The following is a 21,078-nucleotide window of genomic DNA, read 5'->3' as shown; positions in this document are numbered from 1 at the left end:
GGAGACGAAAGCTCATACCAATAACTAACTTAATTGGTCTCTAAGATGCTACTGGAAGGAATTTTTGTTTTGTTTTGTTTTGTTTCGACTACGACAGACCAAAACGGCTACCTACCTGTAACTAGAAATTTGGGGAAAAGTTGTTCAGCAGGCGCCTGAATCGCCACGGTGCAGGCGCCTGCCCGAAATCAAGGGGCAGGGAGTTCCAAAGGGCAGGCGAGGACCGGTCAAGCTCTTCGTTGCTTAGGCGAAGAGGCAAACTCGACTGGATCGCTCGCTTCCCGCCCGTGAAGCGCAAGAAGAAGGAAACCAAAGGGAAGAGCCGCCCTCAGCCCCGAGGGGCTTACAATCGGAAGGAGGGACAAGAGAAACGTCTTGCCAGGGGAACAGTTTTGAGCTGAGCCGAAATCCCACAGGATCGCCGGTGGAGTCCTCGTGAGAAATCGCGCGAGCATCTGAGCGTGTGCAGAGTGCAAACCTCGCCTCCCTGGAGTCTCCCTGCAAATGCGGCTTCTTCGTCCTCCGTCGGCGCCTGCAGGGGACTCTGCCCGCCCCGCCGCCTCCTCCGCCCCCGTCGGGCTCTGAGTCACTAATCCGGAGCAGATGCCTCCGGCCAGAGCCTCGCCTGGCTGCAGAAGGTAAGGGGGCGCACGGAGGGGGTGGGGAGAAGCCAGAGAGGCGGTGGCGCTGGGCAAACCGCCGAGGCCGGGTGGGTAGGGGAGCTGAGCCCCGAGACCTATTTGCCCGCCCGGCCGTCGGCGAGGGCGCCCCTAAGGTTACGCAGAGCGCCTTGGGCGCAGGATAGGATGGATGACAAGGAGGGACGGGGATGTTGGTGGCCTCCGGGAGCCCCGGCACCTATTTTGCTCGCCCTGCCGTCGGCGAGGGCGCCTCTGAGGTTACGCAGAGCGCCTTGAGCAATGCAGGATGGGCGCAGAGGAGAGGAGAGGGTTGGCGGCGCTTGTTCTGTGGACGGCGAGGGCGCCTCTGAGACTACGCAGAGCGCCTGGATCGGTGCGGGATGACCAAGAGGAGAGTCTCCGTGAGTCTCTTCCTTCCCCGGGACCAGATCCTCGGCGGGCTGCCCAGCCTCCGCCTGCGCCCGCCCCGTCTGGGCTGCAGGCGAACCTGGAAGGAGCGGGTGTCTCGCCATCCCGGGTCTCCTCCTCCTCCGCATCCCCTGGAATTTCCGGGGATCGGGTTACGCGACCCTCCTCCTCCTCCTCCTCCTCTCCGGCTGCAGACTTCCAGCGAACGGGACCAGAGGCGACGGGGCGGGCGGTGAGTACCAGGCTCCCGGCTCCGCCATGCCTTCCTTGCCCGGAGCATTGCAAGCGCCCCCACCCTCTGCAAAAGGGGCCCCCACCCTCTCTCTTTCCTCTCCCCCCTCCTCCCTGTCTTCGCCACGTCTTGCCCGCATCCAGGAGAGGTGCTGAGGCCTGCCGGGATGTCTGCTCCCTCCCTGGCTTAGGAGAAGAGTTGAAAAACAACAGAAGGCTTTGATTTGGGGGGGGGGCGGAGGGGGGAGAGAAGGGGAAGGGTTCCTGGGCAGAGCAGGTTTTCTGCATCCAGAAGGCTCCCAGTGCAGTCCCTTTGGAGAGCCGCTGCTGCCGGTCAGAGACTCCTGAGCTAGGCAGGCCAATGTGTCTTGACTCAGTAGGGAGCATCGTATGGAAAGGCATACAGCCACTTCTTCTGTGTCCCCATTTAAACCAGCCTTTAATCCAGAGCCAGGAAGACTAGAATCTTGGTTTATTTTTTAAAGGAGGGGCTATAGCTCAGTGGGAGAGCATCTGCTTTGCATGCAGAAGGTCCTGGATTCAAATTCTGCCAGCATCGCCAGGTAGCATTCCTGTCAAAAACCTTGAGGAGCTGCTGCCGGTCAGTGTAGACAGTATTGAGCCAGATGGACCAATGTATCTGACTCAGTAGGGAACATCCTATGATTTTTTCCCGCTCTCTCTCCTAATCTCCCTGCCTGGATCCAAACTCTCACAAAAGTTTTTTTCTCTTTCTTATTTTGTAAAATTTGTACACGTAGACTGGAAAACTTAGCGGCCTGCAGCAATTCCGTTGCACCCGCCTGCTGCCAGCCAGGACGCCTTCACCCGAGGCACTGTTTTGGGGGCGCACCCTGGATTGTTTTATGGGTGCCCTGTATGAATGAGGCAAGTGGGTGCAACACCATCATTTATTAATCTTTATCGATTTATATTCCCCCAGGGAGCTCAAGGTGGTTGGCATAGCCCTCCCCATTTTAACCCTCACGATAACCCTGCAAGGTAAGCTGGGTGAAGGGATGGTGTCTGAGCCAAAGGTACCCCGTAAGATGGGGGGGGTTGGCATTCAAATTAGATGCTCTGCAGCACTGACCCACAGCCCTTCCCAAACACCTGGAGGGCTCCAGGGTTCCCCCCCCTACAAATCTAGGATTCTATTGCTCCCACCGGAAGCCCCATATTTCTTTTGGAGGTCTTTTCAGGGCCCCAAAGTGGGTCCCTCAAACATCAAGTATCAGGTAGCGCAGAATATTTGGGGAAGAGCTTTTCAGCAATGGATAATGTGCATTTGGTCGGCCCCTGTGAGAACAGGATGCTAGACTAGACAAGCTCTTGGCCTGATCCAGCAACCTCTTGTTGTTGTTGTTTAGTCGTTTAGTCGTGTCCGCCTCTTCGTGACCCCCTGGACCAGAGCACACCAGGCACTCCTGACTTCCACTGCCTCCCACAGTTTGGTCAAACTCATGCTGGTAGCTTCTCCAGGGAGTCTTCTCTTCTCATGAGGTGGCCAAAGTACTGGAGCCTCAGCTTCAGGATCTGTCCTTCCAGTGAGCACTCAGGGCTGATTTCCTTCAGAATGGAGAGGTTTGATCTTCTTGCAGTCCATGGGACTCTCAAGAGTCTCCTCCAGCACCAGAATTCAAAAGCATCAATTCTTCAGCCCCTTCATGGAACACTGCCTTGCCGTGGCGAAGGGGCTTGAATAACTCAGAGATGCTATGAGCTATGCCATGCAGGGCCACCCAAGATGAACAGGTCATAGTGGAGAGTTTTGACCAAACATGATCCACCTGGAGCAGGAACCGGCAAGCCACTCCAGTATCCCAGCCAAGAAAACTCCATGGACAAAGACAGCAACTTCTTAGGGAGGTCTATTGAGATAGCAGAACCTCCATGCCCAGGGACAGTCTACCTCTGAATACCACGCCTTGGGAACAACTGGAGAGTTGCTGCTTGTGGGCCTCCCTTTGGGGGCCCGGTCGGCCACTGTGAGAGCAGGATACTGTCCTGGAGGGGCCTGGAGGCTCTGTTCTTATGTCATCACTTCTAGATTTATGATTTTTAAAAAGCAGGGAAATGACTCCAGTGAAAGGTCCCAGTGGCAAGGAGCTTACAGTCCAAAGTTCGAAACTGCCCCAAGGAGAAGGGCAAGGGGTGTGTGTGTGTGGCATGGACACCTGCGCTGCCCACTTTTCAGAAATTAAAATCTTTGCTTCCAGGTGGGAATATTGGACAGCTCTGCAGTCAAACCTCGAGTCCCGACGATGAATATCCTTGCCCCTGTCAGGCGGGACCGCGTCATTGCCGAACTGCCGCCGGTAAGGGGGCCAGGAGTCCTTGGAGGCAGGGGGCGGCGGGCAGAGCTCAGCAGCAACACTTATGGTGTCAGAATCTCACTTTTTAGCATCAGGATGGTTTTGCACCTGTGGCTCTCCCCCTTTCCCCTCTGGCCCCACCCACCACTGATCTTCGGCCCTTGGAAGGTTGCCAAGGAGACGGTGTGGCCCTTGATCTGAGAACGGTTCCCAAGTCCTGCTGGCATGCACATTTCTCGCCCCCCCTTTCTGCTAGGAAAAGAGAATGGAAGCCAGGAATGGCTCAGCTATGGAGCCAAACTGGGGGTGCTGGAATTTTGGGGTGTTTGCACCAGATTGGAGATTTTTGGTGGGAGGCGGTGTGTGTGTGCCTGGACAGAGAGTGGGGTGTGTGATCTGTATTTGGAGAGCAGGCCTTTTAAAGAATCATAGAGCTGTAGAGTTGGAAGGGAGCCCACAGGGTCATCTAGCCCAACCCCAGGCCCCGTCCCCATGCAATATTCCCCGGATGTCTTGGGAAAAACGATCTGGAGCCTTTTTCAACTGGCCCACCGGCTCAAATCAGGGGGAGGACAATAATGGAAAAAAATCAGTCTCCTGGCCTGGGTTGGACTAGATGACCGTAGGGTTCCCTTTCAGCTCTGGTAGGGAGAAAACGGTGGAGGGAAAACCCTTTTAATTCCTCAAGAGCAGGGGTCAGCAAACCTTTTAAGCAGGGGGCCAGTTCACTGTCCCTCAGACTATGTGGGGGGCTAGATTATATTTTGAAAAAGAAAATGAACAAATTCCTATGCCCCACAAATAACCCAGAGATGCATTTTAAATAAAAGCACACATTCTACTCATGTAAAAACACGCTGATTCCCGGACCGTCCGGGGGCCAGATTGAGAAGTCAATTGGGCCGGATCAGGCCCCCGGGTCTTAGTTTGCCTACCCATGCTCTTGAGCAGGCATAGGTAACCTTCGACCCTCAAGCTGTTTTGGGACTACAACTCCCATGATCCCTAGCTAACAGGACCAGTGGTCAGGGATGATGGGAATTGTAGTCCAAAACATCTGGAGGGCCGAAGGTTGCCTATGCCTACTTAAGAGCATCAAAAACTTAGAGGTGTGTGTGTGTGGCTGCACAGGTGGCCTGTGAACTCAGCGGATAGGGAAACTTTTCTTTAAAATGCACACAAACTTATTTGTTTCTTGTGGGTTTGTGCATGTGGTGCTGGGAGGAGTCTTTGCATTGGAAGGAGCATACAGAGTGGGGTGTGTGGCAGTGCCGTAACTCCCCCCATTCCTCGTTTTCCTTCCCAGTGCTTCACCAAAGGGGCCGCGCTCCATTCCAGGACCTCCTTTCACCCCAAAGTGGTTGGGATGTGTCAGTCCCAGAGGACGGGGACCGTGGGGTGAGTATTTAACGCCAGAACATGAGAACACTGAACAAAGCTGAAGGTTGGAAGATTTGGGGTGGATAAAAGGAAGTCCTCCTTCACGCCGTGCGGAGTTAAACTGTGGAACTCCCTGCCACTTGGATGGCTTCGACAGAGGTTTGGACAAATTCCTGGAGGAGGCGAGGGCTATCGAGGGCTCCTTGCCAGGATGAGCTTGCTCTGCCTCCACAGTCGGAGGCAGTCAATGCTTCTGAATACTAGTTGCTGGAAAAGAGAGGGGTCTTGTGTTCGAATCCTGATTGTGGGTTTCCCTTTGGGGCACCTGGTTGGCCGCTGTGAGAGCAGGAGGCTGAATTAGATGGACCACTGGGCCTGATCCAGCAGCCAGGCTCTTATTATGTTATTATTTACGGAGACCCTTGTCTCCACCTTTAAAGACCATCGCCATGACCTTCTAGAGGCCAAATCCACAGATCAGTTAGGGGCACAGAAGTCCATTCCTTTTATCTCCTGCACAGAATCCTGGAATTGTAGAGCTGGAAGGAGGGACTGAAAGGCCCATCTAGTCCAACCCTCAGAATGCAAACATCACAGTTGATTTGTCAGCATTTTCCTGCAAATTCCTCCTTCTGTACACATATAGTTTTGTCTAACATGAATATTTTTGCACAGCGGTTTCCCCAAATAGAATGCAGCCTTGTATGTTATTTTTCGCTGATGCCTGCATTCATATGCACCCTTTGCATCCTTGCACACTTTACTTGTCTGGAGAACTGCACTGCAAAATCCATGGAAAATGTGAATTTCTAAGGACAGCTGTGTTTTCCTTCACATATTGTTTCAGAAACTGCAAGTCAGTTTGTTTTTAAATGTGCAAGTCTCTTTCGCTATAGCATGACGAGAGAAGGAGAAAGACTCCTCTATCCAATTTTCGCCCCCCCCCGGGGTAATTTTACCCATCTCTATCACACTCCACCCCTTTTATCTCCCATCAGTCACCCTTTATCTTAGCTTAGATAAAAGCCCCCTGGCATTATGAACAGTTCCTATTAGGGGAGTCTCTCCAGGCCTCCAATAATTCCGGCTACCTTTTTCCTAGACATTAACTCAGCCTTTCCCCCCTTCTCAACAGGTTTAAAATTTCCAAGATCATCGTAGTCGGTGACCTCTCTGTGGGGAAGACCTGCTTGATCAACCGGTAACAATGGGGGAATACCCGGGCGGATCGGGGCCCAGGTCTTGGAGAATCCTGGGAATTGTAGTTTGCTCAGGATGCAGGGACCTGTAGCTCACGGAGTTCAGCACCCTGAACATTCCCCAGGGGGCCCCACGGCTGTTTAGAGCGCTTTAAATGTAAAGTGTGGATTTGACCCCCAAGTCCTTTTATGCCAGGATGACGAACCTGTGACTTTTGGCTGTTGGTACTCCCCACACCCCGACTGTCCTTGGGTGTTTTTGCCTGGCTGCAAATGTCTCTCTGAACTGTGCAAAGGGACAACTGCTAGAGGGTTGCTGTTTCTCGTGGGGGGGGGAGCAGAGGAGCACCCCCTCCATTTGCCAATGGACCTTTAAAGCCCTTTGTGGCTTAGGGCCCTTGTATCTACAGGACCACCTCTCCTGGTCTGCCCACAGAGGACCTTAAGGTCCATGAACAACCATAGTTTAGAGGTCCCAGGCCCTAAGGAAGTCAGACTATCCTCCACCAGGGCCAGGGCCTTTTCAGTGATGGCTCCGACCTGTTGGAATGCTCTGTCCCATGAAACCAGGGCCCTGCAGAATTTAACCTCCTTCCGCAGGGCCTGTAAGACAGAGCTATTCCGCCTGGCCTTTAATTTGATTTCAGCCTGATCTTTTATTTCCCTTCCCTTTCCTCCACCTCCCCTTTTATGAAGGGACACCCCCCCCCCCCCGCTCTGAGACCCCACAGCTAATTCTCCCCTGGCCTCCTCGCTGGCCCAAGTAGGACCAATTCAGCCAGCTAGCCCTGGGGATTATCTAAGGCTTATTTCCCCTAAATTGATTTTTGAATTTTATTGTTATTCATGTTTTTATACTGTATTTTATGCTGCTCCCCCCCCTCTCTCACTCTCCCTCCCTCTCCTTATCGTCAGCTTTTGCAAAGACACTTTCGACAAGAACTACAAAGCCACCATTGGGGTGGACTTTGAGATGGAGCGGTTTGAGGTGCTGGGAGTCCCCTTCAGCCTGCAGCTGTGAGTACCTGCAGCCCACCCACCCAACCTGTCCGTCCTGCGGGGGGACCCCTCCCTCGACCCCCTTCCTCAGTCATCCCCGCTATGCGGAGAAGCCCTGCTCTGGAGCTCTGTGGCACCTGCAGCCTAATGCCTTCCTTGCCTCCCTGCCAGGTGGGACACAGCCGGCCAAGAACGCTTCAAATGCATCGCCTCCACCTACTACCGTGGAGCTCAAGGTGAGACAATGCAATTATCAGGGGTTGGAGGGTCTGTCTGTGTCTCTCTTTGCAGCAGATAGCTCCCTGGAAAACAGCTAACAGGTGGGCAAGCAACCTTGAGGACTAGCTCCTTATGCGGGCTGTTAGGATATAGTTCTGTTCCACCTTAAAAGAAACAGGCATGACTGTTGTGTGTCTCAAGCCTGTTTACATTTCCAGCACAGTCTGCTGGGAACTTCGTTTGTATATTGCTTTTGCTATTGCTGTTTTGTTGGACACGAAGGGAAGCAGACATGTTTTTCCTTTGTTCCTGAACTATGCTGAATAAACGCCTGTAAATAATGCTTACACACGTCTCTGTCCGCCACTTCCATTGTGAGGATTTATTCACTCTGCTGATAAGAGCATGCACAGCTTCTGAACGTTTCGGAGGCTCGTGTCGCTGATTGATGCTGTTCCGGGAACCGGATTTGCCGGCCGGTGGCTGGAGCCAGCCGTGGGCCTGCCAAATGCCCCCGTCTCCCCGGCGGCATCCCAACAGGGGCTTCCCTGCAAGGATATGCGAGCAACATTTGAAAGCGAAAAACTGGGTTCCTCTTGGCGTTCTCCGTGGGTGGTGAAAAACTGCAGAAAGGAACCCTCTTTTGTGACCACTGGGGTCCCATCCATGTGGGAAGTCGGTGTGTGCCAATGAATATTTCTTGTTACTCGGTTGTGCTTGGGCAGGGGCGAACGAAGACGTTGTGACACCCGGGGCGGGGCATCGCTATGTAGAGCGCATGTGCGGTGTCACTACGTACGACGCATGCACCGTACATAGCGATGCCGCATATGTGCTGTACATAGCGGTTTGCTGGCGGCGCTGCTCCAGCGCTGTACAGATGGTGCTGGGATCCTCTGCTCAAGTGGCGCCAGCAGCAAACCGCTATGTGCAGCGCATGTGCAGCATCGTTATGTACTACGCATGTGTGAGACGGCACACATGCGCTGTACATAGCGATTTGGTGGCGGCAGCAGGATCCTCTGCTCGCGGCTGCAGAGAAACAGTTTCTATCCAAATGCGATTTTGGTTTTAAATGCAGTGTAAGGTAGTCTCTATGGGAGTATATTGTATTTAATTATGGGGTGTCGAGTTTTAAGGGGGCTAACCAGGCTGGGATAGCTGGGAAAGCAGGCTTGTTGGTTTTTGAATGTCTGATGTAGATTTTTTCAATTTCGTTGTTCCGTATGGGACAATGGCAATAAACATTATCGTATCGTAGATTATCGTATTGTATCCTCCACATGCAGCTGTGGCAGAGCGATGGCTGCTCATGCCACCGCAAGCCCCCACGGGGTGCCTTCTTATCACCCCCCCCAACATGGCACCTGGGGCGCACCGCCCCCCTCTTGTGACGCCATTGTGCTTGGGGGCTTTCCTTTGGGGCATGTGGCTGAAAGTCCCCCATCCAGCATTTCCCAGAATTTACCATCTCAAGAACATCTAAGCCCTCCCTTTCCTCCAGACCTTGAACTGTCTAATTTTTTTGGGGGGGGGAGGGGACTTAGAAAGGGGTCCCCTTTTCTCCTCCGTGACCTCAACTCTGCAACTCTCCCCGCCTCTCCGCAGCCATCATCATCGTCTTCGACCTGAATGACGTGGCATCCCTGGGCCACACCAGGTGAGTTACCTGTCGAGTTTGCCGTCCCCAGCTGGCGTCAAAGCTGTGCTGTCAACAGGGTGTGTGTGCGTGGCTGTGAGTTGTGCTGGATCGAGCCCCTGACTCAACATTGATTCCAGAACCAAATTGCACCCGTGTGACCCTACTGCGATTCCTGCATTGCGGGGGGCTGGACTCGATGATGTTTTTGGGCTCCCTCACACCTCTGTGTGCAACGTCAAGAGATTAAAACAACCCCCTTCATTTTGGTACCCCTCTCGGCCTCTATCCTACCTCGCAAGGTTGTTGTGAGGATAAAACAGGGAGGAGCAGAACTCTGCACGCCCCCTGGAGCTCCTTGGATATCAACGTGATATAAACTTGATCTTAGCCAAAAGGCTGAGAAGCGAGAGTCAGAGGTCATACATTTTCTTTTACTGAAGAATGATCAGGAGCTCACCAAGTTAGTGGCTAAATATCTCTATTTGGTTTTTTGTTGTCGAGATACACTGCAGACGTCTGATCTCCCTGGAGACCAAGAGATGTGACGATAGACTGCTCTGCCTCCTTTCTTTTAGCAAATGTTTTGTGCCACTGGGGAAGTGGTAATTCTGTATTGATTTGTTTTGGATGTTGTATGTGATGCCAATAAAAGGTTTGATGATGATGATAGATAGATAGATAAGGAAATAAATAATAGTAGCAGTGATAAATTCCACTCCTGGATTTCTCTCTCTGCCCAATCTGTTCCAGACAGTGGCTGGCTGATGCCCTGAAGGAGAATGACCCTTCTAGCGCCATTCTCTTCCTCGTCGGCACCAAGAAGGATCTCAGCGTAAGTTGGGGAGAATAAGAGAGAGGGAGACAGAGGGTCGGCTGTATCCTGCCTGCCCCACCTCCCTGCAGGACCCTCTGCCTTGTTCAGAAGACATCTCCTGCGAACTCCGTTCAGGGCTCATTCACTGAAGCTGCGCAGAGCCCTCCCTCCTCCAACCACTGGCCCTCCAGCCCAGGATCATTTGCATGGCACGGGGTTGGGCTGGATGACCCCTGGAGGCCCCTTCCACAATTCCATGATACCCTGGGGGATGAGGCTACTGATTCATGGAGGTTCTTCACGAGGGCTTACAGGGAACAGGCACAGCCAAAACTCCTTCTACCTGCCCCCCGACTTGCCACTCCCCCGCTTTGCTTCCAAGGTGATCCTGGCAACTCGATCGAAACCTTGGATCAGCCCAGTTCAGGATCCAGCCAAATCCAGCCCAGTTATTTATCATTAAGGGGGCAAGGAAAGAGGACACTTCCACAAACCTTATACTCTCTCAGCCACAGTGCCGTCTTTTGTGATTGGTGCTTCGCAAGGGGGTAGCTCTCTGCCCCAAGCAGCTTCCAATCTGAAACTCACCCTGGAGGGAAGGGGAGGCAGGGAAGCAGCGCTTCTAGCTGGGTTCCTGGAGCTCCTGCCGCTGTCCTTCCTTCATCCTGAGCCCTTCCCTTCCCTCTCACAGTCTCCGGCGCAGTACAGCCTCATCGAGAGGGAAGCTCTCAAGGTGGCCAAGGAAATGGAGGCCGAATATTGGGCTGTCTCCTCACTCACAGGTAAGTTTCTCATTTGCACAGCGACTCTGTTCTCGGTCGAAATGCTTCCGAGTACCTGTGCCTGGAGGCTGCAGGAGGGGAGAGTTGCCCTTGTGCTCGAATAAACCATAATAAACCTCCTACTTCGTGTGCCTCCTCCTCAAGCGGTCCGGAGGGTGGCAAAATGAGAACAGGGCCTTCTCTGCAGTGGCTCCCCGACTGTGGAATGCTCTCCCCAGGGAAGTTCGCTTGGCACCTTCATTATATAGTCATACCTCAGATTACAGACGCTTCAGGTTGCATTTTTTTTGGGTTCAGACCACTGAAACCTGAAAGTAACCCGTTCCGGTACCCGTTCCGGTACCCGTTCCGGAACGGGTTACTTCTGGGTTTCGGCAGTCGCGCGTGCGCAGAAGTGCTAAACCATGCTTTGTGCATGCACAGAAGCACTAATTTGCAACTGGCGCATGCACAGACGCGCTGATGCAGGTTGCGAACATGCATCCTGCACGGATCACGTTCGCGACCCGAGCGTCCACTATACACCTTTAGTTGCCAGGAAAAAAGTTCCTTTTTAACCAGGCCTTTGGTTGATCTGATTGACATCCTATACCCTTTTAAAATGTGGCTCTTTTGAGGGCAGTGTTTTTGTTTGGATTTTATATATTGTGATTTTTTCTGTGAACCACCCTGAGACCTCCAGGTTTAGGGTGGTATATAAATTCAATAAATAATAATAATAATTAAAAACAAAACAAAACACCTGGCTGGCCCATGTGAGAACAGGAGGCTGGACTAGATGGGCCACAGGCCTGATCCAGCAGGAGGGTCTTCCGACTGGCAAATTCGGGACAGCTAAAAGAGTATATTTCTGAATGTAGTGTCTGGTTAACCTGCGGAACTCACTTCCACAGGAGACAACGATGGCCACCAACTTAACAGGCTTTAAAAGAGGATTAGGCAAATTTATGGAGGAGGAGAGGGCGGTCTATGGTATTTAAGGAAACGGTATCACCCCCCGCACCCCCCCTCCCCACAGGTGAGAATGTGCAGGAATTCTTTTTCCGGGTTGCAGCGCTGACCTTCGAGGGCAGTGTGATGGCGGAGCTGGAGAGGAGCAGCGCAAGAAGGATTGGCGACGTCGTGCGTAAGTGTCCCCTCGTCACATGCGTCCAGCTGGCCCCATAGCGTGCGGAAACTTCAAACAGCCCCCCACCCCCCAGTTTCCACAGAGGCAGCCCCACTTCTGCCCCAGAACCAGCTTGGTGCTGTCCGGAGCTTTTTAAATGGAACTGTGCATATTCAACACTTTAAAAACCCCAAAACATGGTGCAGAATTTTGGTATAAATTCTGCCCTGGGAAAAAGCCACATCCTTCCGCCAGCAAAAGTTCTGCAAGCAGAGCAGATCTTCACCGACTGTTGCAAAAGTCCTTGCACTGCCCGTCTTGTTTTCGTTCCCTGCGTTTTAAGAGATTGGTTCGTTCTGTTTTGGTTCTGTTTTTGCATTTTGTCTGCCTTGCTTTAATTTGTCTGAGCTGCCTTGAGCCACAGTCCAGGGGCAAAGATAGGATACAAATAAATCTAATGATAATTTATTATTGCAAAATTTACTGTGCTCAAATATAATTTGTAGAGGTGCTTCTGCTGTGCTTTTTTTTGGTTCATTGAAGTTAATCTGTTTTTAGAGCTGCTGCTGCTGCTGCTGCTGTTTTTTAATCTTTGAGGGCTCCGTGCTATAAAGCAGTTTCTAAGCTTGTTAAATAATAATGTTTTAATTTTTAGTGTATTTCTTTATATCCTGCTTTTTCCCAAGCAGGAACTCAAGGCAGCTTACACAAAGCAAAACAACACAGACAGGATATAAAAAACTGAAAAGATCTATAAGCTAATCATTAAGATAACAATAGCAATACCTCTCAAGTCCCCTCTCTGGCACGGCCCACCATGTTTCTCACTGCATCTTCATGAGGACTAGAAACTTGTTTGCTTCATAGAGACTCTTGGGATTCTTGGGAAGCTTCCCTGTTTTGTGGTATTTCAATAAACACACAGCTCTGCTGATGGATGGTGACAGGCAGAGTTTAGCCAATGAGAATGGGATGGGGGGCGGGCTCCATGTCACCAAGGTTACGGCTGCCTCTTCCCAGTGATCCACAGTTCTGCAAGCCAAGCAAAATTGTGTGATTTGCCGCAAAGTTTATTGGTAAAGATGGGTTTATTGGTAAAGATGGGTTAGTTTTCAGGGTTTGTTGCAAACTTAGAGCTTGTGCATTTGTTTTGTTTTTATCCTGCACATTTTGCCTGTACCTTCACAAGGACTAGAAACCTGTTTTACTCATAGAGGCTGAAGTTTTCCAGGATTTTTCGCTCTTCCTCTTTCAGGGATCCACAGCAACGAGCGGGACCTTTACCTGACTGAGAAGCGTCGGAGAGCGAAATGTTGCCAGTGACGCAAGTTAGGGGAAGGAATTTCACTGGCCTGAACATTTGCACTGAACTTATTTCTATACCAAAGAAAAGTGTTGTTTTTTAATGATTTTTTTTTAAAGAAAAGAACAGATTGCCTCATGTATAGGACCATCACAAGCTGCTTTGTACTAAGTCGAGCCATCGCTCCATCTAGCTCAGTATTGTCTGCACTGGCTGGCAGCAGTGGCTCTCCGGGATTTGAGGCAGAAGACCTCCCCAGCCCCACCTGGGCTTGCTGCCGCGGACTGAGCCTGGAATCGTTTTCCATGCAGAAAGCAGGTGCTCTAACCACTGAGCAGTATGTCATTCCTGCATTGGAAAGGGTTAGACTAGATGTCTCATGGAGCTGCCTTCCAACTCTACAATTGATCCTCTTCCCTGGGTGAAGCTGGTCTGTTTTTCTGCCCCCAGAGCTCTCCCACCCCCAAATATTTCTGCCCTCTTGGCTTCTTGTGGGGCAGCCCAGGAAGAGAATAATCAGACGTTTCAACATTCATTTCTACATTCCATGGGTTCCTTCGCCACAACCATTTCCTGTTGGTGACATCAATTCCTGTGCCAGGACATGTAAGATAGTGCCCTGGTTTTGGTGTCATGGGACATGTCCCACCCCATTGGGCACAAAGACCCCCTTGTCCCCCCCCAAAAAAAACCCTGTTGCAGACAGCAATCATTAACCAAAGCACCTCTGGTCTCCTGGTACGAATCACATTCGGTCATAATAAAAGTTGAAATGTTGTGCTTTTTGTAACTGTTGCCTTGAATGTGCGTTGATGGGGTTGGCCAGCAGCGGGGTGTCATTTCAGCCTGGGGGGGGGCACATTGCCTTGTGGGGGACTTTCTGGGGGTCAAGGGCAGGCCCTGAGGCAAAGAGTGTTTGGGCCCCAAGGAATGTGACGGCCAAATGCCCCCACTGGATCAGGCCAGGGGCCCATCTAGCCCAGCATCCTGTTCCCACAGTGGCCAACCAGATGCCTCAAAGGGAAACCAACAAGCGAGATTCGAACCCAAGAGCAGCACTCTCCCCTCCCCTGGTTTCAGAAGAATTGCTGCCTCCAGTAGCCATCGAAAGCCCTATCCTCCTCCATGAATTTGTCCAATCTTCTTTTGAATCCGTCTAGTTTGGTGGCCATGCCTGCCTCCTGTGGCAGGGAGTTCCACAGTCTAACCCTGTTCTGTGTGAAAGGGCTGAACCACTCCTGAATCTTCCAACGAGAACAGGTGTGACTAACTTAGGTCCAGTGTGTCTTTGGGTAGAACTTGGTTGGGCACAACCCCACCATATTGTCCAATACTTAATTTCATGTTTCGCTGATAGGAGGGGGAACTGTGGCCCTCCAGGCATCTCTGTGTGGCCCCAGGACCATGCAGGGGGTTGGACTAGATGACCCTTGGTGTCCCTTCCAGCGCTACAATTCCATAACACCCTCCTCTCCCCACAACATTCCCCTCTCCTCTCTGCACCTCAGGACCTCCACCCAAGACCTCAGTGTTTGTTTTTTTAATGCAACATGGAGCACTTTGTACATCAACGCTATCAATGTTTAGCCGCGATTACAGTGGGTTGGGATGGATGACCCTTGGGGTCCCTCCGAACTCGGATTCTAAGTTTCACCGATTCGGCAGGTGGTTTATTAACTACACCGGGGCAGAAGAACACGGAAAAGGAACATTTTTTCTGATGGAGTGCCAGATAAGCTGGAAGGTACGCAGGCAAGATTCCCAAACTGGTCTGGAGTTACGAGCTTGCAAGATCCCGGAGGTTAATGGCCCGGGAAGCAGGCGGAGTTTGCCACTATTGGGACGCCACGGGCCTCTGCAGGACGCCTTGGGCGCTGTGCATATACCTGTGCGTCTTCCTCCCTATTGCGGTCCTTGGTTGGGGTTGAAGGCCTGGAAGGAGTCCAGCTTGTGAGCGTTGAACTGGGGCATCACTTTGGGGGGCACACAATGCGCCCACTTGTAGTGGTCTTTCAGCCAGAGCCCGCCCTCGCTGTCCTCCACGCAGATGGCGGCGATGCCTGCATGCAAGGTTGGGGGAAAGGCAGCGATCACCGACAGATTCAGAGCCAGGGTAGACTGCTCCTGCAGCTGGAGGCGCCACCAACCTCTATCGCTGCTAGGAATGCCAAGGGGGCCGAGCCCGGCCGCCTGCTCACCGACCCACCTGCCACTAGGCCGCCTTGTTCCTCCACCAGGCGGATGGCGCTCCGCATCGTCCCCCCGGTCTCGACCCACTGGTCCACCAGCAAGACGCGAAGGCCTGGGCAAAAAGTGGGCAGAGGGCAAGGTGGGGTTAGTGTGCCAAGTTCCGCCCCACCCCGTTCCTCACCTGAGAGGTTAAAAAAATATATGTGGATCTGGAGCAATAGCTAGGAAACCTCAGAAGGGCCCTGCAGTGCTAGATCAGGCCCAAGGGGGCCCAAGCGTAGGGTTGCCACACGGCAAAAAGAGCATCTTGGGGAAATTTCGGAAAACCGGCAAAACATCGGGGATTTTGAGGTTGATTGCCAACAACTTTTGAGTTTCGTTTCCCAGAAAAAGCTCCGATACTTTGCATTTGCTGAAAAAAAATCTTTTGCATCCTGAGTTTTTACTTCTAGAAATACGGCAACCCTGCCCAATGGGAAGCCCACAAGCTGGTCCTGAGCACAATTCTCCATTGCCTGTATTCACAGGTAGACTGCTGCTAGACATGGAGGTTCTGCAATCACAATAGACCTCCATAAGAAGAATCCGGATGGATCAGTCCGGCCTGCAGTTTCTAGCAACTGGTAGGAACAGGCAGGAACTCAGGGCAATGGTAAAACTCTTCCCTCCTGCGCCCACATAGGCATTTACTGCCTCTGATGGAGGAGGGCGTAGATGGACCCCAGCTCCTGTCAGTTCCAGTGGCCAGCAAGCTCAATGGTTAGTGGTGATAGGTACCCAGCCCTGACCCTGTCTCTGTGTGTGTAGACATCAGTTCCTTTGCGGAGGGAGAACTGGACAAGGGGAAATTCTTATTATTTCAGGAAGTTTTAAATGTTTGACGTTGAATTATGTTTTTATATGTACTGGAAGCCGCCCAGAGTGACTGGGGAAACCCAGCCAGATGGGTGGGGATATAAATAATAAAATTATTCGTATTATCTCTGCTCACCTGGCGAGATGGCGTCAGCCCGCATCTCCATCACCTTCTCACGAGCCTGGTAGTCCTTGTAAGGCTTCGAGAGAGTTTTCACGCACAGGTGCCCGGCTTTGCGTATGGCCAAAAAGCCCTTCTGGAGGGTGTGGGCGATGGCAGCGCCTGAGGGCGGGTTGAGAAGGGCAAAGGGGTGCCCCCCTGAACTGTGAGTTGCCACGCCATGCCCTCCCTAACCCCAGCCCCAAATCAATTCATTTTGTTTTCACCAAACTTATCCCCAGGGTTCAACCCTGCTTGGAAAATACTCCAGCGTCCTTTGCCATCATATTGAGAATGCAAAATAAAATAATAAAATAATAAAATTCCTTCCAGTAGCACCTTAGAGTCTCTAAGGTGCTACTGGAAGGAATTTTTAAATTTTATTTTATTATTTTTTGTTTGTTTCAACTACGGCGGACCAACACGGCTACCTACCTGTAATTGGGAATGCAGAATAGGTTTGCTGGAGAGGAAATGCCCTCTGCATGTGCTCAGAGGCATTTTTAGGAACATAAGAACAACAGAGGAGTCCTGCAAAGGGGACCCACCTAGTCTGGCAGGCTGTTCTCATAACCAGACGCCCCAAAGGGAAACTTGCAAGAAAAATCTGAGCACAAGGAGTCCTCTCTCCTTCTGTAGTTTCCAGCAACTGATTTTCAGAAGCATTATTGCCTTTGACTATGGAGGCAGAGCGCAGCCATTGCGGCTAGGAGCCTTCGATAGCACTCTCCTCCTCCGTGGCTTTCCCCAACGCACTTTTAAAGCAATCCAGGTCAGTGGCCATCCCTGTGGCAGGGAGTTCCACAGCTGAACTCTCCACTGCATCTCTATCCCTTGGATTGCTTCTGCGTTGCTCTTTGCACTCCGGCCAAGCCGAGCCCCCGACTCACCTAGGATGAAGCCCATTGCATCAATGCCGGCAACCAGGTCAATGGGGTCGCCCCGAAAGGTTTGCAGGAGATCTTCCACGCAGTCCTGCAAGGCCTGGCGAGATCAGAGAGGGAGGTAGATCCCAATATCAATGCGTATCATTAATCTCTATTATTACTATATCCCTAAAGATAAGGTCAGAGTCTTTTTATACGCAACAGCGGCTGCAAGAGTACTTGTGGCCAGAAACTGGAAGAGCAAGGAGACTCCCTCAATGTCAGAGTGGCAAATTAAATTCTGCGAATATATTGAACGAGCCAAGATGACAGCGTCAGTTAGAATGCGATCAAAACAAGAATTAAGAAAGGAATGGTAGTGTAAATCTTTGGATAAGTACTGACTGAGTTCATTAAGCTAAGATGCAATTATTCTAGAACAGAGGATTGATTAATGTGATGAACAAATATGAAAACAGCGACAGTTTTAATGTAGCGAGAAGGACATTGTGCAAGTGGGTGAGGGAAATCACATGGATATTTGGATAAAAGGTGAATGGGGTATAGGGTTAGATGTGGGGAATCCGTATATTTAATATAATATATGTTATGTACAGTGCTGAAATTGTACGGTAACTAACATGTAATATGAATTTAATAAATAAATAAATTGGGCGGGAAATCTCTATTATTACTATTTTGTTGTTGTTAGTGTGTGTATGTAATTTTTTCATTTATTCTGGGAGCCTTTTTCCCCAACAGCACCATGGTAAATCTACAGCCAGGTGATGTAGGTTAGGCTGAGGGTCACACCCAGGGAAAGTTTCATGGCTGAGTGGGGATTTGAGCCCTGGTCCATCCCAGGATAACGCTCTAACCACTACACCGCACTGCCTCTTATCTTCTCCCATCTCCCACCTGAGAAAAGCCCGGTTCCACACCAGCCTCTCACATTACAAAAAGCTACTGTCCATTCACTCCCACCCCCACTGTAATGCACCGCCTCAACTCCTTATCACAGAATCTGTAAAGTTGGAAAGGGACCTGTGGGTCATCTAGTACAACCCCACAGCACAATGCAGGCCTCAAACCTGCAACACTGAGATTAAGAGGCTCCTGCTCTACTGACTGAGCTATCCTGCGGTCCATCAGGTACCTGGGGATGGCAGTAGAGGCGGGAGGGGTCCAGCCAGGCGAAGCTGGGGCCTTTGACGTTGGGGGCCATCAGCCCCAAATACCAGCCCTGCTCTCGTGGGTCGGGGACGTGTTTCAGATCCATGGAGACGTGGTAGGGTCAGCAGATGGAGGAGAAGCTGTAAGGGAAGGTGGGAGGGTTGGGGGCTGGAGAAGAATATATGCAAAGAGATGCTTTCTATCGCAAGGTTCCTCAAGAGTCACCAGAAATCTTGCACCAATTGGAGCAGACTCTTCCACATTTCTTTGTGAGCTGCCTTTCCAGAGTTAAACCACGTGTCAAAAAGGCTTCGCAGTTCCCTCTAACAGCTGCAAATGCACATTTAAGCATCGCTGAGAGCATCTCAGTAAGTCAATAATAATAATAATAATAATAATAATTTATTTATACCCCACCCTCCCCAGCCAAGACCGGGCTCAGGGCGGCTAACACCAGATATAAAACAATTGATTGAAATACAACTTAAAAAACAAGCTTAATACAAAATACAACAGAATAAAACAATCCCCGCACAGGGAAGTCTAACAATAAAGGGATGGAACTGACCTTCACGAGGACTAGAATATTTATTGCTAGGAGTATCTACTTTGCATGCAGGAGGCTCCACATCTTCAAGTCTGCACAGCTGCCTGAAACCCTGGAGAGCTTCTGCCAGTCAGTGCAAACAATATGGGGCTAGACAGACCCAACACTCTGACTCACTCTGGGGCAGCTTCCTATTTCTTTTTTTTGGGGGGGGGGGAAGTGACCATTATGCAGAATCATGATGACTAGAATACTTCTTTTGGGGGCTTAATGGCAGAACAAGAGGCCCACATTCTGGCTCAGGGCTCTAATAACCAGCTTATTGAGCAATTCATCCTGATTCGCTTGTGGGGACGTTGCAGCAAAACAAGAGTTACTTATTTATTTCTTAACAGTTACCTATCAGTTTATTGGGGGGGGGGAGCCCTCAGAGCAGTTTACAAAAGAGCTAAATCGATAACATTAAGTTGATGGACTGTGCCGAAATGGCAAAATTAACTGGGAAACTCGGGAATCAAGAAGACAAGAATTTTTTTAATAAGAATGGGAAATGTTTATAATGTATATACAAAATAATTGTAAACAGGTCAAAACATTAGCAGGACTTTAAATACACTTGTAATGTAACAGAAAGTATAGATAACTTAGGAAGATGAAAAACTGGAGAAGTATTGATAAGCAGTTGAAAATAGAATCAAAAGAACCGATGGAAGGGATGGAGGGGGGAGTCAGGAGATTCAGAGTAATCTCAATATTTGGATTTTGTACTGCTTTTTGATGTATGTATGCATGTATGTATGTACATTTATTCATATATATTTGAAAATCAAATACAAAGATTATAAAAAAATACTGGAAAAAGCCAATAGCATTATAAATCAGAAAAATTAACAGCAACAACAATAATTTAAAGCTTTCGTAAAGTTAAAATAACAGTAGACTGAAAAGAGATTAAGACTTGCCTCAACTTCCTAAACAGCTGGGTAGTCTTGTATGAAGAAAAGTAGGTTTAGCAGGCTTAGCCAAAAAGAGGACGGTGAAAAGGTATCAACAGGCAGGGAGTTCCAAAGTTTAGGTGCTGCCATAGAATTGTGGAGTTGGAAGGGGGGTCATCTAGCCCAACCCCCTAAAATGCAGGAACTTTTGGCCCAACATGGGGCTCGAACCCGTGACCCAAGGTGAAGTGTCCCCCGCTCTGCCGACGACAGCGCTATCCCAGCAGAGTTATCACACCCTTCCCAGCCTGTCAGGCCCGATCCCTTTCCTTCCTCCTTGCAAAAACAGTCCAATCTTTCCAGGGAAGCGAAATGGTTGTGCAAGAACCCCACCCGTCCCCAAACTGCCCTAGAATCCCTCCAGCTGAATTTGCTGGGATCAGCTGGAATCCTACGTGGAAACAGCAACATTCTGGAAGTTTGGCGTGGATTTCTTAAAGGAGGAATCAAATGTGGGCTGGATCCTCTTCCGTCCTTGCCTGTGGGTCTCTGCTCTCCAAAATAAATACATAAATGCCCACCCCAATAAACCCGATATTTCCCAAACGTCAGAGGCAGCCCCAGAATTTCCCTGGGGGGAGAAAAGACCCCAAAAGCACACTACTTCCCATTCCCCCATGTGGCATGCCCAGTACCTGGGAAAGGAGATCTGATCTTTGCTTCTTCCCAGGCCTCTTCCAGACAGACGGACACTCAGGAGGTGCTTTTTCCTGGGAGGCCAAAGGTGCTACTGGATCCAAGCGGAGGACGGAGGGAGGGCCTTGGGCCACGGACAGTGACAGCTGGGGAAGCCCAGCCCTTGCCTGGCCAGGGTCCAGACTCCAGGGCCAGCTCTGGCCTGACAGTTAAAGCTATTCACAATTCATTCACCACGAGGAGCCCAGGAGGGGGAGAAAACAACAAGGGAGGTCCAGAGAAGCAGTGGAACAGGAGTAGGGCTCAATCCAGTTCTTTGGGAGGCTTGCAACAAACGCGCTTTCCTCAAAAGATCAGACTTCTTTGTGATAAGGAAGAGCAGCGGAGAAATGCTGCCAGACAGTGTTGGCAGCATGGAGTTAGATGGAGCAATGCTTTGGCTCAGGAGAAGGCAGTGCCCCATGCCCCAGAGGAAACCCACCAGCTGGTTTCCTCATTTAGGATGTGGGGCAAATCCTGCTTCAGCAAGGCTGAAGTCATCCGAAGTCTTGTGTCTAGATTAAGGGAAGTGATAAAGGTAAAGGTAAAGGGACCCCTGACCGTTAGGTCCAGTTG

General features: G+C 50.7%; 2 protein-coding genes across 7 annotated transcripts; one reads left to right on the top strand and one right to left on the bottom strand.

Moving 5' to 3' along the window:
- Positions 1-556: 556 nt before the first annotated feature.
- Positions 557-13,831, top strand: RAB34 (RAB34, member RAS oncogene family). 4 transcript variants are annotated; one of them, XM_081843753.1, is made up of 12 exons: positions 557-638; positions 2,224-2,282; positions 3,500-3,598; positions 4,902-4,993; positions 6,111-6,176; positions 7,090-7,191; positions 7,345-7,409; positions 9,001-9,052; positions 9,785-9,866; positions 10,540-10,630; positions 11,649-11,756; positions 12,994-13,831. In XM_081843753.1, exons 3-12 carry the CDS (start codon positions 3,545-3,547, stop codon positions 13,059-13,061), a joined length of 780 nt encoding a protein of 259 aa, XP_081699879.1. In that variant the 5' UTR covers positions 557-638; positions 2,224-2,282; positions 3,500-3,544; the 3' UTR covers positions 13,062-13,831. The 4 variants fall into 4 exon arrangements, with proteins under 4 accessions (XP_081699879.1, XP_081699880.1, XP_081699877.1 ...); XM_081843752.1 differs by lacking the exon at positions 557-638 and adding an exon at positions 1,183-1,281; XM_081843754.1 differs by lacking the exon at positions 2,224-2,282.
- On the bottom strand, positions 12,365-20,574 carry LOC309331519 (adenine phosphoribosyltransferase-like). Of its 3 annotated transcripts, XM_081843760.1 has the most exons (7): positions 20,463-20,574; positions 18,269-18,425; positions 17,137-17,230; positions 16,223-16,369; positions 15,248-15,343; positions 14,928-15,101; positions 12,365-12,770 (listed from the first exon to the last, which is right to left on the bottom strand). In XM_081843760.1, the coding sequence occupies exons 2-6, from the start codon at positions 18,389-18,391 to the stop codon at positions 14,944-14,946; spliced, it is 618 nt and encodes a 205-aa protein (XP_081699886.1). In that variant the 5' UTR covers positions 18,392-18,425; positions 20,463-20,574; the 3' UTR covers positions 12,365-12,770; positions 14,928-14,943. The 3 variants fall into 3 exon arrangements, with proteins under 3 accessions (XP_081699886.1, XP_081699885.1, XP_081699884.1); XM_081843759.1 differs by lacking the exon at positions 12,365-12,770 and having other exon boundaries at positions 14,567-15,101; positions 18,269-18,453; XM_081843758.1 differs by lacking the exon at positions 12,365-12,770 and having other exon boundaries at positions 14,567-15,101.
- Between the last annotated feature and the right edge of the window lie 504 nt (positions 20,575-21,078).

Source organism: Podarcis erhardii (assembly GCF_964252035.2).
Source record: "Podarcis erhardii genome assembly, chromosome: 16".
Lineage (NCBI taxonomy): Eukaryota > Metazoa > Chordata > Lepidosauria > Squamata > Lacertidae > Podarcis > Podarcis erhardii.
This window is presented reverse-complemented; position numbering and strand designations above follow the sequence as displayed.

What these genes read in the sequence shown, in the direction of transcription:
- LOC309331519 (XM_081843760.1), bottom strand. Translation starts at nt 18,391, where the DNA reads ATGGATCTGAAACACGTCCCCGACCCACGAGAGCAGGGCTGGTATTTG. An exon ending in TGCAATGGGCTTCATCCTAG is followed by an intron (nt 16,370 to 17,136) that starts GTGAGTCGGGGG and finishes ACCCGCCCTCAG; the next exon opens with GCGCTGCCATCGCCCACACC. An exon ending in ACAAGGCGGCCTAGTGGCAG is followed by an intron (nt 15,102 to 15,247) that starts GTGGGTCGGTGA and finishes CCTTGCATGCAG; the next exon opens with GCATCGCCGCCATCTGCGTG.
- RAB34 (XM_081843751.1), top strand. Translation starts at nt 928, where the DNA reads ATGGGCGCAGAGGAGAGGAGAGGGTTGGCGGCGCTTGTTCTGTGGACG. An exon ending in CAGAGGCGACGGGGCGGGCG is followed by an intron (nt 1,282 to 3,499) that starts GTGAGTACCAGG and finishes CTTTGCTTCCAG; the next exon opens with GTGGGAATATTGGACAGCTC. An exon ending in GCATCCCTGGGCCACACCAG is followed by an intron (nt 9,053 to 9,784) that starts GTGAGTTACCTG and finishes AATCTGTTCCAG; the next exon opens with ACAGTGGCTGGCTGATGCCC.